The sequence below is a fragment of the Nelumbo nucifera genome, chromosome 3 (genome assembly GCF_055504915.1).
Source record: "Nelumbo nucifera cultivar China Antique chromosome 3, China Antique-T2T, whole genome shotgun sequence".
NCBI lineage: Eukaryota > Viridiplantae > Streptophyta > Magnoliopsida > Proteales > Nelumbonaceae > Nelumbo > Nelumbo nucifera.
Window position 1 is genome coordinate 14,002,097 of NC_142651.1, and position 14,329 is coordinate 14,016,425.

Sequence of the window (14,329 nt, forward strand, 5' to 3'; positions counted from 1 at the left end):
ATCGCAAGTTACTAGTTTCTGTGGTTGTTTTTATTTATTTATTTATTTATTTTTTCTTTTTGAGAGGCTAGTTTTGTGGGTGCATGCGTGTGTTTTTTAAGCTAAGTGCTTAATTTCATTGATGATGCTTAAATTATATAAGAAAGTGAAATAACAAAAAACACTAAATGACTCAAAAGTCGGACCACTTAGAAACAATTACTAGACTTAACAATACTAAAATATAAAAGAACCCACTAGAGGCAACAATTAAGACTAAGCAAACTTAACATCAGGAGTGTCATCGAGCAGGACCTCCACAAGCATAATGCCATGAAACGAAAACTAGTTTTGTGGTTGAATGTTGAATAAAAGATATCAAAGAAATTTAAGTGACCCACTTTTAACACAAGTGCAAACTCATGTGATCAATTTTCGTGTAGAATTATTAGTCTATACACAACCAACCTAGACCATCAATATATATGCTCTTGCACTCTAACTCTAATTCAACCCTGTAGGCTGGTCAGCTACCATTTCTTAAAGTATTTGTTACCAGTCTCAACCAAGGCATCTATGAATTTCTATTACTTATTATCTAAGTAATTTAGTAATTTATTTTAAGTACATCATATTGGATTGGTTGTAATTGTTGAATGACAAGTGATTGTACTTGATAGTGCTCTGCTCGATTTGTTCGGAGAGCTTCGAGTGAGAGGGGTGAGCGGCTTGAACCGTACAAAAGAGAGGATGTTACAGATAGCCTGGGTTGTGACCCTAAGGCAAAGAGGCTCCGATGGTCAATTAAGTTAGTGTTAAACTGGATGGGCTCAAGGATAATTTAGATCAGAGAAAGCAAGGAGACTTAGAATACTTTATTAGAGAGCGTATCCCATGAAGGTGAAGGCACCCCCTTTTATTGAGTTGGGGGACGACGATCAAGGCGCTCCCGAGATTCTTGCAAGTAATAGATGTTGGTGTATGAATTCTTAGGGGCTCATGGGAGCGTTCTCCGGATGAGCCACTTGTATTTTTGTTGGTTGCTTGACATGTTTCTGAGTATCTTGGAGAAAACACATCCCCCATGCTGATGTGGCAGGTTGGGGTCATTCTACCGAAATGTCAATCTGTGCTTGGGTCGCTTGATATCCCGAGGAGCACGAAGTGGAAGCTCTGATTTGACTGTTGTGGTCACTCGAGGAAGAACCAAGGTGATGTAGTGCAAGGTGCCCGATGTGTCAATTTTGCCCATCATCAGTACTAAATTTACCTAACAATACCTTGTTAAGTAAATTTTATTTATTAGAAAGTGGGAGGATGAATTTTGATGGGACTAATTGTACGCTTGGCATGCATGCATAAGAGAGTTGTTGACCGATTTAAGTTTGTGAGCCCGTTTCATTGAGAGATATGCAACTTGAAGGAAGAACCACCCTGAGCTCCTATGAGGTTTCCAACAAACGGACCACCAAGACGACTGTTGAACCAAAGTCCAAGGAGGCAGTTCCTATTAGGGGTGGCAACGAGCTGAGCTTTTCACGTGCTGGTCAAGCTTGAGCTCGAGCCTACTAGAGCTCGGCTCATGAGACTCGCAAGCCGACTCGAATTTGGCTCGAATCCACTCCTAAGTTCCTACAGAGATAGATTGTTGTCAAAAGCAAGCATAGAGCCTCACCATGTGTCCAGAGAGTGGCCTCTTGACAACCCATGTGGCAGAGTAATCGACACGCAAGACATCAATGGGCCCTAGGCCCACACCATGCATTCATAACATGGCATACCACTCAGCCAAGAAAGCTACACTGAGCACCACATGGCCAAATCGTCTACCAGGTGGCCTTGATTGAGTCCCAAGTGGTCTGACTGATCCCAAGGTGGTCCTAGCTAAACCCCAAGTGGTTTGATCTCCAAGTGGTTTGACTGGGCCAAAGGTGTCTTGAAACCAAGCTTCAAGTGTCCTGATCGGGCCCCAGGTGTTTAAGGTCAAATACTAGGTATCTCGAGGTGTGAAAGATGTCGCACACATGACCGAAACGTGTAATCTAAAATATGCAACCGAAACCTATATAAAAGTTAGAACAACATTCAATTGGACATAATGTTTTCATTGAACTCTCACCTACCCTCTTAGATAGCTTGGTGCACTGACTTAATCATCGATGTTACAAGCCCAGGATATCACCCCGGGCTCTATGACCTTCCTTCTTCCTTTGCAGATGGACACCGAGCTGTTCCAAAGACCTGGACGATTTTTGGCCACATCAAGTTTAAAGTGAAATATTTGAATGATTATTCACAATAAAATCATAATCATGTGTTAGCTTAATGCGGAGTTGTAATGACCCAGAATCTCTAGCCAAATCGCTCGATGCATTTGATCAACCAAACATTTGCCAAAAATCAAAGCTTTTCTTGTTGTTATGATTAAGAGGAAACAATTGATAGTTTCCTCCTCCATCGCATGAATAGAGGCTAATAGGTAACAAATAGGGTGTCTCAAAGATATGACGAAAACAGAATGCAATAAGGATCAAAGAATGCCTTTTTGGCCCTTCAATTCTGAAGCAATTAGGTGAGACCATCTTTGAGTTTAAAACGGGATTAAAGAAGAAGAACTAAAAATGGAAGAGCCTCTTGACTGGAAGCCATATGTGAAAAACATGGAAATGATCAATTTCGATGAGGCTGTTTAAAAAAACGGAAATTGTCTAAAATTCATCATGAATTTTCAGCATCTCTTAAACTCACAGCTTTTCAAAATGTCTAAAACTCACCATGTCACTTACTTGACGTTTAACTGACTAACGGGTGTTTATATATTACCATTTTAACCTTCATAAAAATATAAAATACATACAAAATAAATTAGTGGTGTTAATGTATTATCATTTTAATATTTAGACATGAAAAAAGGAAAAGTAAAAAAAAATATTTTCAAACATAAAATACATAAAAATATAAAAAATTATAGAAATTGCAAACAAAATAAAAAAAAATTATTTTCAAATTATAGAAACTATAGAAATTGAAAAACAAAATCAGAAAATAAAAATAATAGAAAAAAACACCAAAAGTTATAGAAAACACACAGAAATTGTAAATAAATAACAAAAATATAGGAAAATTTATAGATTGTAGAAAATAGAAAAATGTAAAAAAAAAAAAAACAGAAATTATAAAACCCATTGAAAATTATAACAAAACACTAAAATGCAAAATAAAAACAAGATAATTGAAAACCGAAAATGACCATTTTTCCTCTAACTCACCATTAAAAGATACTTTGATCATGAAAATTGTTATTTATGCTAACATGGACACCTCTATTAAAAAGCATTAACCATGCACTAACAAAGGTGCGTTTTAAAAGATAAAAACTTACTAAAATGGTGAATTTTAGACATTCTAAAAAGTTGTAACTTTTAAATTTTAAGAGAATCCATGATGAGTTTCGGACAATTTCCCAAAAAAAAAGTTCAATGGTTAGCAGCTACAAGCTATTGGTTGAATTGCGCGGGACGAGTATGTAAAAGCGAAAAATCTGAAAAGGATAAACCATTTGACCACAGTGGGAAATTCCGAGCCAGTAAGTACTATTATAACGGTTGGCTCATCTTCAAATCCTCCCGCTCTCGTGTAGGGTTGTGTTGTTTGGTTAATCAGGTCGATCTTGGTTACAGTACCAAGAAAAAAAAAGAAGAGCACTTCCTTCCATCATTTTCATCATCTTTAATCCTTATTGTCTACTGACAAGGAACCCAGATGCGATTAACGAGCGAGTAGAGGGCAGAAACCCGGTTTGACTTAACGAGTGATAGAAGTATTTTCACCTAGTCCAATTAGAGGCCTATAGATAGAAGCACAGTACTCCAACTCCATACATCCAATCCAATCTCAAATCTATAAAACTTGTTACAACTTACGGAAGGTTCCAAAGCAATTAGACAAATATAAGTTTAAAAAGGGTGTGGAGCACCCGATCAACAGACCAGTCAAACGCACCCGCTTAGGTAGGTAGGGTTTAAACTTCAAATTGCTCCTCTTCTTCATCACCTACCCGTTCTGTGTTATCCACATAACCAATTTCAGTTGGGGGGTAGGCCCATTATCCATCACAAGTAATGGGGTCGTATTTTGCCGTACCTAACATAATGAGTGTACGTATCTGACGATGTGATAGTTCTGCATGCCCAGTGTCGTCATTACTGTCATACAGCTCCAGGGTGATTGGCCACCCCCAAACCCAAACCCAAACATGGGTCTCCCCCCTCTCCTTTCACACAGTCACACTCTTTCCGGGGCCCACCTATTTCTGCAATGTACTTGAAAAATCTTGAATTGTAATGGGCCCACAATTTCTAACGCTTTCTTCTCTTTTACTTTTCCCCCCACTCAAAAACCTCCTTTTGCTTTTCTTTTTTTTTTTAACCCCAGAGGCCAGAGGTGAAATAGTCAATGAGTTTTACTGTTTTACAACCACATCTTGCTTTGCTTTCCGTTGTGTATTCATACCAGCTCTGAAAAGCATGGTGGGGCACTTCTCACTGTGAGCAGAGCAGGTACTTTGTATTCATCAATGAGAAGTTGAGAACTGCAGAATCCATGACTGTGTCACTGGGTAGCTATGACTCTGGGCCATACATATTCCGACCTACTAAATTTTAATAATAATCAGCAAAGGTACTCAGAGGCAGAGCAGACAGAAACATACATCGAAACAGCAGAGCAGGTTACTTGTAATGTGAGCTCTGTGTGATAGAAATGCAAATGCAAGCAGTGGTAAAATCCGGAATATAGAAAACATGTCATGTCATCATATAAACCTAGCCTTTAAAAGAAAAAAGAAAACACGTCTTATCCGAGTATTGCAATTTGCAAGCCTCGGATCAGATACCATTATGAACCATTGAGGGTTTATAGTCCGATCCGAGTATTGCAACATCGATTTGCAAATGAAAGTTGTTTTGGGCCACTACTTCCCAAAAGGAAATTTTTTTTTTTTTCTATATTCTTTCTTGACGTGTAAGCAAATAAAGAAGAGGGAGAAGGATGAAAACTTCTCTGGGCCATCGCGAGTGGAAACTGGAAAGGTGGTTTCCTAGTTTTTTTCCTTGTGGTAGAAAAGTTGAGTCAAGAAAGGAGGAAAAAGGATAATTATAATAATAATAATAATAATAATAATAATAATAATAATAATAAGCATTTGATAATATGGATCACTTGTTAAAGATTTATGCACCATATATCCATTTATGATATAAGATCGACCGCTACTCCATCGGGAAATGGGGAGTATCATAGATAAGTGTTCCAGATCAGATAACTAACTCATCCTCGTATCTACAGCCATCATCATCATTCAGATTTCAGAAATCGGACAAGGTGGGGAAAGAGGTGTAAAAAAAAAAAAAGGTAAAGTTAATTGGACGCAGACTGATATCATATCATACCCCCAAACAGAAGACATGCTACACACCTCAGGCTCAATCAAAACTCGTCAAATGTGATGGTGCTGAAGCTGCAGCAGCCGAGAATAAGCACCATCGGCCCGGCTCACCAGTTCGGAGTGGCTGCCCTGTTCCACAATACGGCCATCTTGCACCACAGCAATATTGTCAACCCCTTGGATGGTTGAGAGTCTGTGAGCCACCAACACGGTGGTCCGTCCTCTCATCAGCCTCTCCAGGGCTTCTTGGAGAACACACTCCGACTCAGCGTCCAGTGCACTTGTTGCCTCATCTAGTAGCAATATTGCTGGGTTCTTTAGCACCGCTCTGGCAATTGCAATCCTCTGTTTCTGCCCACCCGATAGCTGCACCCCTCTCTCCCCCACCGGGGTCTTGTATCCATCTGGTAACGCACTAACAAAGCCATGCACGTTTGCAGCCCGAGCTGCCTCTATCACTTCAGCCTCCGTTGCTCCATCCTTCCCGTAAGCAATGTTATCAAAAATGCTCGCTGCAAATAACGCTGGCTCTTGTTGTACCAGCCCAATCTTAAGCCGGAGAGACTTCATGTTCAACCTCCGGATGTCCTTTCCATCGATTAATACCTTACCGGCTGATGGATCGTAGAAGCGCTCGATTAACACTATTACAGAGCTTTTCCCAGAACCACTGGCACCAACAAGAGCCTGGCTTTGCCCGGCTCGGATTCGGAGGTTGAGGTCTTTAAACACCATCACTTCAGGTCTTGTGGGATAAGCAAAGTCAACATGCCGCAGCTCAATTTCCCCACGTACAGACTCAACTGTTTCGGCGTCAGGTTCATCTGGATCAATTTTGGTAGTCCTGTCTAGAATGGAGAACACAGAGCTCACGGCCTCACCACCTCTGATTATTTCAGGGGCAAGGCTGACGGTCTCGGCTACTGAGTTGGCAGTGATGACAAGGACGACAAAGACCTTAATGACCTTGGAGAAGGTAGATACACCTTTGCTGACAAGGTGTGCGCCATACCAGAGGATAAGAGCCTCCGATGCGTATAATGCAAGCTGGGAGACACCAAACATGGAGCCAGCGGACTGGCTACGTCGGAGGCTTCTGCGTTGTGGGACACGGAGCTCGTGGCAGAAGAGGGAAAGAATCTTATCCTGGGCATTGAAGGCTGCCACAGTGCGGATGTTGCTCACACCTTCTCCTGCAATCATGCTCGTTTTGGCATGCGCCTTTGCTGTGTCTCCGGCGAACCCTTTCAGAGAAAGTTGCTGTATGATTTGGGTAACAGAAAATAACTGTCAGAATAATCAATGATTTATATACCAAAAGTATAAGTAGGTGGATCATATTTAGTCAGTCTTCAAGAAATGTACAAACCCAAGTTATTTTGATTTTACAGGCAGTGCAGCTGGCACTTAATCCTTTCCACATGGGGCACAGCCACATGTGAAGCTCTCGACAGTCATCAAGAGACATGAACGACAAATGCATTGGTTTGACTTTGCTTAAAGAAAAACCAGTTTATTTGGGCCCATCCATTTGGGTCAGATTCCTCTTCTGCAAATCTAATTTTCTATCAGGTGTGTAAGTCGTTTAACTCTTAAAATGGCCCCAACTGGCAAAGGTAAATAGAAAAGATGTTTCTGTTTCAGTGCTGGAACTAAAACGGGACAAGACGCAAAAGTTAAAAAGTTATGAAAAAAGGTGTAGAAATCGTGAAAGTGAATCAGATTTCTTTTTTTTTTTTTTGCACCGAGACTAAATAGGAGTTAGGACGCAACTGTCAATGCAGAGCGTCAGCGAACCATGACTGCACCACTGACAATTCCACCATGAAAATACATGATCAAAGAAAATTTTATTTTAAAAAAATAAAAAAGGAACGGAAATATGTTGAAACAACTAAGAACAAAAACAAATCAAAATCACGAGCGCGAATCTTACGAAACTATTGCATTGGTTCCAAGACACTAAACAATGGAGTAAAGCAGTAAAAATCTCAAGTATTTTCGTCCCCTTCTGTTCAGAGTTCAGAAATCAGGAACCCCTCCCCCCTTTCCCCCCTTCTGCAAGAGACAGTCAACTAATATACACTGTAGCCCTGCAGCATTGGTACAAGGTAAATACACTGAACCTTGTGTATTGACCCGGTGGTAAATTCAGGAGTTCGAAAAATAAAAATAATAAAAATAGGAATAATACAAAACGTCATTTTTTGTAGATAATGAGCCAAATGCACAGGAGGGTTGGGGTTGAGTTGGGCAAATTCCATTTCAGATGCAAAAATATCCCTATGTCATCACAACGAATTTATTATCATTAAAAGCAGGGTTATATAATGCCTTTTACCAAGGACAGGCACGGTTTAATAAAAAAATATAAAAAATTGGGAACGGAGGAAAACAATCGAGAGAAAGAAAAGTTAAAAACCAAGAGAGGGAGAGAGAGAGCAGCCCCGCTACCCCGCCCGCGGCAGAGGGAATGCACGTGCATTATAGTGCCACGTTGGATCTATCCTAGTATTCTTTACTTCTCTGTATTTATAAAAGTGTCAGATTCGGTCCAGATACGACGACGGGTTCTGACACACAATTCCGAGGAAAATGACATGAAAACCCTTGGGTTTAGGTCTGCCCCAAGCAACCGCCAACCGGGCACCGGAGTGGTTAAAGTAAAGGGTGGAACATAGTCGAGAGCAGAGAATGCGACTAAAAATTACCTGAGCAAAATTGGCCAATACCAGAAGAGGGAATGTTGCGAGGATAAGGAGCGAAACCCTCCATTCAATTATGAAAGCCACTATAAAGGACGTGAGCAGGGATGTCATGTTCTGTAGTATCACCGAGATCCTCTCAGCAATGGCCGACTTCACATCTGCAGCATCCGTAGCCAGGCGAGCCGCAACCAGGCTTGAATTGTTTTCCTCTTCATCGAACCACCCTACTTCATTCCTTAGGATAGCTGCAACATTTTTCACAATATAACAGAGTAAATATGAATACAAATATAAACAACTCTTCTTATGGGTGTCCATTCGGCAATTTTCCTAGAGCTAGAGAGCTAGGTTGGTCTCTGGTCCCCGATGATCATTTTGACCAGTCTAAGACTCGGAATATAGTAGGCCTCGGGTTAGCATTCTTCTTTATTGGTCATGTGATAAAACTAGGCAACTCATGTTCACAAGTTCATCCCTAGTGCCCTATCCACTGCTCGTGGGCCTAGCAGCCTAGCAGGAGGTGGCACCATATCCTGATGAGCCATTGAGCCCTTCTCCTTCGACAGACAGGGGGATGGCGATAAAGAACAAGAAACAGAAGATGCCCATGGGGGCAAAAAATGGTGCAAGGACTTGCGTACCTGCAAGCATCATCCTCCTAACTCTAGTTGTTAGGTTCTCCCCCATGATGCTGAAGAAATAATGCTGCGTTAGATATGCCACCACAGCGTAAAGCCCTGCTCCGATGTATATGAACACAAACTCCTTTGTTTTCCTCTCCATTGCCGTGTAATCCCTGTAGTAAAACACCTCGATCATGTTGCTCATTACAATTGCAAATGTTGGGCCAATAAAGCCGGATAAAACTGAACCAACTGCCCCCATGATTGAATATGGCCACTCGGGTGCATTCAATTTGAGCAGCCGGAAGAAGTATCCATCTGGAGCAGGATTCTTCCTATCAGTGTCTGCATTCGATATCATCTCAATTCGACCATCTGCTCCAGTACTGTACTGATAGCTCAAGTTCCTCAAACTACCAGACCGCAGGCTCAGGGACTTTGTAGAAAGAGAATGACTTAAACGGGAGGACCGTGATCGGCGGGTTGATGGTGCACCCAAATCCCTGTTCCTGGCCATCTCCTGGAATCGGATTAAGGAGGCATACGATCCTGCTTTGGCTATCAGTTCATCGTGGGTCCCAGTCTCAACCACTTGGCCTTGCTGGATGACTGCAATTGTGTCCACGTTTCTTATTGTCGAGAGGCGATGAGCTACCACAACAGTCGTCCTCCCGACCATCAGGCGGTCTAGAGCCTCTTGAACGATGCTTTCAGAACCAGCATCCAGGGCACTAGTGGCCTCGTCTAGAAGGAGGATTTTTGGGTTCTTCAACATAGCTCTGGCGATCGCTATTCTCTGTTTCTGCCCACCGGAGAGTTGTACTCCTCGCTCTCCAACCTGGGCTTGTTGTTACAGGGTAAAATTCCAAGTTAGAACCTTGATTGCAAGAATCAAAGTGATAAAATTTAATCAGAAGAAGGAAAAATAAAAATAAAAAGCAATGGTTATGAAGTGTAGTTCAAAACAAGATGGCATCACTTTTAACACTATCCACATGGAGATGCTCAACAGTTGAGCTTTGATAAAAAGTCGTATGCATTTCGCTTCGTAACAATTTGAATTTTAACATAATGTGGATCCGGTTGAATGGACTTGCATTTTTATCCTTATCACATGCTACAGGGAAAACTGAAGCTTGCTGGGCAGCTAATTACTTACTTGCGTATTATACCCATTAGGAAGTAAAGTAATGAAGCTGTGGGCATTTGCAGCAGCAGCAGCAGCTTCAACTTCAGCAATAGAGGCATCAGGCTTTCCATAGAGAATGTTCTCGAGTATGGTGGTAGCAAAAAGAGCAGGTTCTTGGTTCACCAAACCAATCTGATCCCTTAACCACTTGAGTTGGAGGGTCCTTATATCCACATTATCCAGCAACACCTGCCCTGCACAGGCCAAAATGGAACAGAAATTAATACAAACCAAAAGTAATAGTTTTAATACGAATAGGCATGAGAGTAGGAGGACAAAGGAAGGTTTCAGTTACCCTGATTAGGATCGTAGAACCTTTCTATCAGGGACACAACAGTGCTCTTTCCTGACCCACTACCTCCAACAACAGCAACTGTCTTCCCTGCTGGGAAGAAAATTGAGAAATCCCTAAAGATAATGACATCTGGCCGTGATGGATAGCTAAAGGTCACATCTTTAAATTCAATATTCCCATTGACCTCCGTCAAACACTTTCCATCGGAGGGGTCCTGAATTATGGAGGGCTTTTGCCTGATAATCTCCATTAGCTTATATCCAGCTGTTTTGCCTTTACTAAAAGCTCCAAGATTTGAAAATGACTGGCCCAAGCTCCTGTTGATGAGAAACAAGGGTTACTACTCATAATTAGGAGGTTGGGACATAAAAAAAAAAAAAAGAAATCAAACAGAGCCCGAATATGGCAAGAAGTTAGGTAGATCAAAAGGGATAGAAAATGGAGAGTGCATTTGAAAATTGGCAATCTTACATGCCACCAACAATCGCAGAGAAAATGGCGGTGAAAGCCTTCCCACCGTCGGTCTGCCCGTTCCGGATGAAAACACCAGCATACCAGAAAACGAGGGCCCATGACATGCAAGCAATGCCATAGGTGCATCCAATTCCAAGGCCCTTGGCCATCCCCGCCTTGTACCCCAGCTTTAATGTGTTCTGAATCGCATCTGAGTAGGAATTAAGAGCCTTGCTTTCCCCAACATACGAGTATACGGTCCGAACTTGAGCAATGGCCTACTCAATTATCAGAAAATATAAATACCAACTGTCACCCCATGTGCGCTTTCAGAGGATTTCATTTCATAGCATTACACAGATAAAAAAACAAAAAAGTTGACAACAGTGTCCAAAATAAGTTGAAATTTAGTAACAGAATAAGTATGTACGAGTGAGTTTTCAAAGCACACTTGTAAATTGTAATTTGTATTCTTTTTTTTTTTTTTAACCCAAAGTCCTGAGTTCTTCAGAAATTCATTTAAGCAATGTTAGATGATAATAATTTTAATTTTTATAACGTACAAATGTAAGGACAAATTTTTATTTTTTTCCCGTTGGGGGGTGGGTTTCATGCTTTTATTAACCAGGGCACGTGCAGAGAGAGAGAGAGAGGCACCTAGTTCTATTTTCATCAGAAGGCGCAAAATGACGTTTAAGTTACAATTCCAAACCTCCAATGGCACGTGTCCCCATGAAGTGGCAAGTACCAAGTACATTACTTTTCCTGGCCCTCTATGGCCGGAACAGCGAGTATCGATGGAGTCAAAAATTAAAAACGACTCCAACAACTTTTTCATTTATTTAGGAAATAAAGGACTTATCACATGAGTGGAACTAATGGCATGGATAAAAGGAAATAAATCAAAACTTACCTGCTCGGCGATTATGCCGGCGTTGGCGTAGGATTCTCGACTCTTGGAAGTGAGGCCGGTGAGTGTGTAGGCGTATAAGCCCCCGGCGAAGGCGATTCCCGGGATCACGGCCACGCTCAGTAGCGCCAGCCTCCATGCCGATAAGAAACCCACCACTAGTCCCGCCAGAAAAGTAGATAGATAGTGTATGAAATTCCCCACCTTCAACAAAACAAATGGGTGCAAGTAACAACAACGTTAGCAACAAACAAAACCCGACCATGACAAACCCATCTGCTTCTAACTGTCTTAGAATCTCAACTCGCCTAAGCTATTTTGCGCCACCACCCACTCCTCTGCTAAAATGAGCGTATCACTTGTGTACATGTAGACAAGAGGTGGCGAATAGGCAAGCTAGTAGGGTTCCCAGTTCCTAATACTACATAATAGACAGACAAAAGAATGGTTTGGAGGGTGGAACGGCAACTCCAAACAAACATCCAGATGAACGGGGACCCAGCCAAAGAAGAGATGCGTACGTTAAGTAAAGCGCCCAGCTAATGTGCGCCCCCAATCAGTAGCTTTTTTTTATAATGACGGGAACGGGGACTAAACAACCCCGGGCCCGGGATGAGGAGTGAGTAGGACGTGGGCTGTGGGGATGATGGTGCGATGGGTCATCTTCGGGTTTAACGGATGGATTGGTTTCCAGCGATACCGCTATGAGAAAAAACCCAAAGGAGATCTAAATCATATCCAGATAGAAAACGAGGGAAGTGGACGTTTCGGAAAAAAAATTGAAGGTACCTTCTCGCTAATCGCATCCTGAACCAGAAGAGTGTCAGTGGACACGCTGAAAACGATATCTCCCGTTCTGGCATCCGTGTCGAAGAATCCCACGTCCTGCTTCAACACCGCTTCTAAATACTTTTTCCTTAGACTAATCACTTGCCTCTCCCCCGAATACATCCAACAAGCGATCTCTGATCCATACATCCACAACCAAACAATTAATTAATTTTTGAATAAATCATTTCATCTTCATACATGATCCATACATCCCCATTGTCATTCTTCCTCTCCACATGGTATGGATATCATAAAACCATTAAAAGCAAACACCACCACAATTAATAACGAAATCATAACGTCTGAATCTCGTTTCGAAAAATAAGGAAGACGCAGATGACATTTATTGACAGATTTCTTGGTATTTTTCTCATCATCAAGGCGGGAATCCCGAATCAAAGACCCCAATTTCTTCTACAGGAAACGTTAAAGGAAACATTTTTGTTTCTCAGCTTGTCATGTTAAGAAAGAAACAGACCACGTGCCGCCGCTACCTACCGGATCCGATACGAATCGGACGACACAAGTCACTAGCAAGTAACAACTCCATTGTCCCCATATGGGAATGGGATCGTGAGGCTGGTAAACGTCGAGCACCTTATTGGTGAAACAGCTCGGACTTTAACCCAGCAAACAGAAGTTTGAAGTAGAGATCTAGAGAGAGAAAAAAAAGAGAAGCAGAGAGAAACAGAGATCGAACTGTGTTCGGCTCACCTGCGTAGGACGATAAGCATACGACCAGTCCCAGGTAGACAAAATACAGAGCATACTGCATTTCACCCCAAAAAAATAACAAAAATGAGAAGAATACAAACGGAGATATGAAATGATCGAGTAATGAATACCATTTAAATTAAATATCCAGAATGATGATGAAATGAGGATTTTGAAAATCTTGGGGGAATCAAACCTTGGCGACTTCTTCAGTCATTTTCTTCAAATCCGACTGGTTTTTTCCAAACCCATTGACCATATCTCCGAAGAGAAGGAAGAAAACAGGCATGGCAGAGCCATGAACCACAGCACCTATGCTTCCCGCTATCATGAGAACCCAATCATACTTGTCCGCAAATGAGAAGAGCTGATAAAAGGGAAGGCTCTGTTCCTTTTTCTTCTCAGCCTCTGGCAAGCTTTTACCTTCTGTAGTTTCCGCCATTGGAGCCGCAACCGAAGGCTTCTGCAACTTTCACCTGTAGAAAGGAAACAATGTAAAGGGCGAGCAAACTCAGGAGCCTCAGAACAACCTCGACGCCGTCTTGCCAGTGGTCTTGGTTCCGATTCTTTCCGCCATTGAAAACGCAGAAAGATCTAGCCTTCCTTCTACAGCCGTTAACCGGGAGAGATGGAGGAGGGAGAGTAAAGCGTCAACACCAACAGTCCAGGAAATCTTAACCGTAGGTTCCGATGTATTCTGGGTTTCCCACGGCCACCACCATTGGAGTTTAAAGCAGCGATCGGAGCCTTTTTCTTTTCTTTATATCTACCTCCACTTACCGTCTCAGGAAACTGACAATGTCGGTCTAGTTATCAGTCCAAGACGAGTCTTCACTTGGGAGCTTCGCATGCCCACTGGTGCGAGAACGAACAAGAGAGAGAAGGAGAGACCTTTTTAGTCAAACGAGACTAGATGAATTAAATGAGGCGTATGCGAGGGGGGGAACGGAGGAACTTATAGCGAAAGAGTGAACCATGGTTGTGAACTGGTTAATTGGGGTTAGATGGAATCTGGTTAAAGTTTGCTTCGATGGCTGTGCATGAAAATTGTATTGCAAACTATTATTGTTTGTTAGCACTTTGCACACTCCATCCAGTTACTCAATATTTATCACTTATTATCCTTTCTAGAAATAAAAGAAAGAAAATATTAACAACAAAAGAAAAGGCATCGATATTTT

The 14,329-nt window shown here is 41.8% G+C and overlaps 1 protein-coding gene across 1 annotated transcript; it reads right to left on the minus strand.

Annotated features, from left to right (window-relative positions):
- Positions 1–5,257: 5,257 nt before the first annotated feature.
- ABCB19 (ATP binding cassette subfamily B19) lies at positions 5,258–14,078 on the minus strand. The gene is made up of 10 exons (XM_010258622.3): positions 13,345–14,078; positions 13,149–13,203; positions 12,393–12,568; positions 11,607–11,807; positions 10,712–10,971; positions 10,241–10,557; positions 9,916–10,139; positions 8,775–9,594; positions 8,137–8,378; positions 5,258–6,685 (listed from the first exon to the last, which is right to left on the minus strand). The coding sequence occupies exons 1-10, from the start codon at positions 13,588–13,590 to the stop codon at positions 5,477–5,479; spliced, it is 3,750 nt and encodes a 1,249-aa protein (XP_010256924.1). The 5' UTR covers positions 13,591–14,078; the 3' UTR covers positions 5,258–5,476.
- Positions 14,079–14,329: the final 251 nt, after the last annotated feature.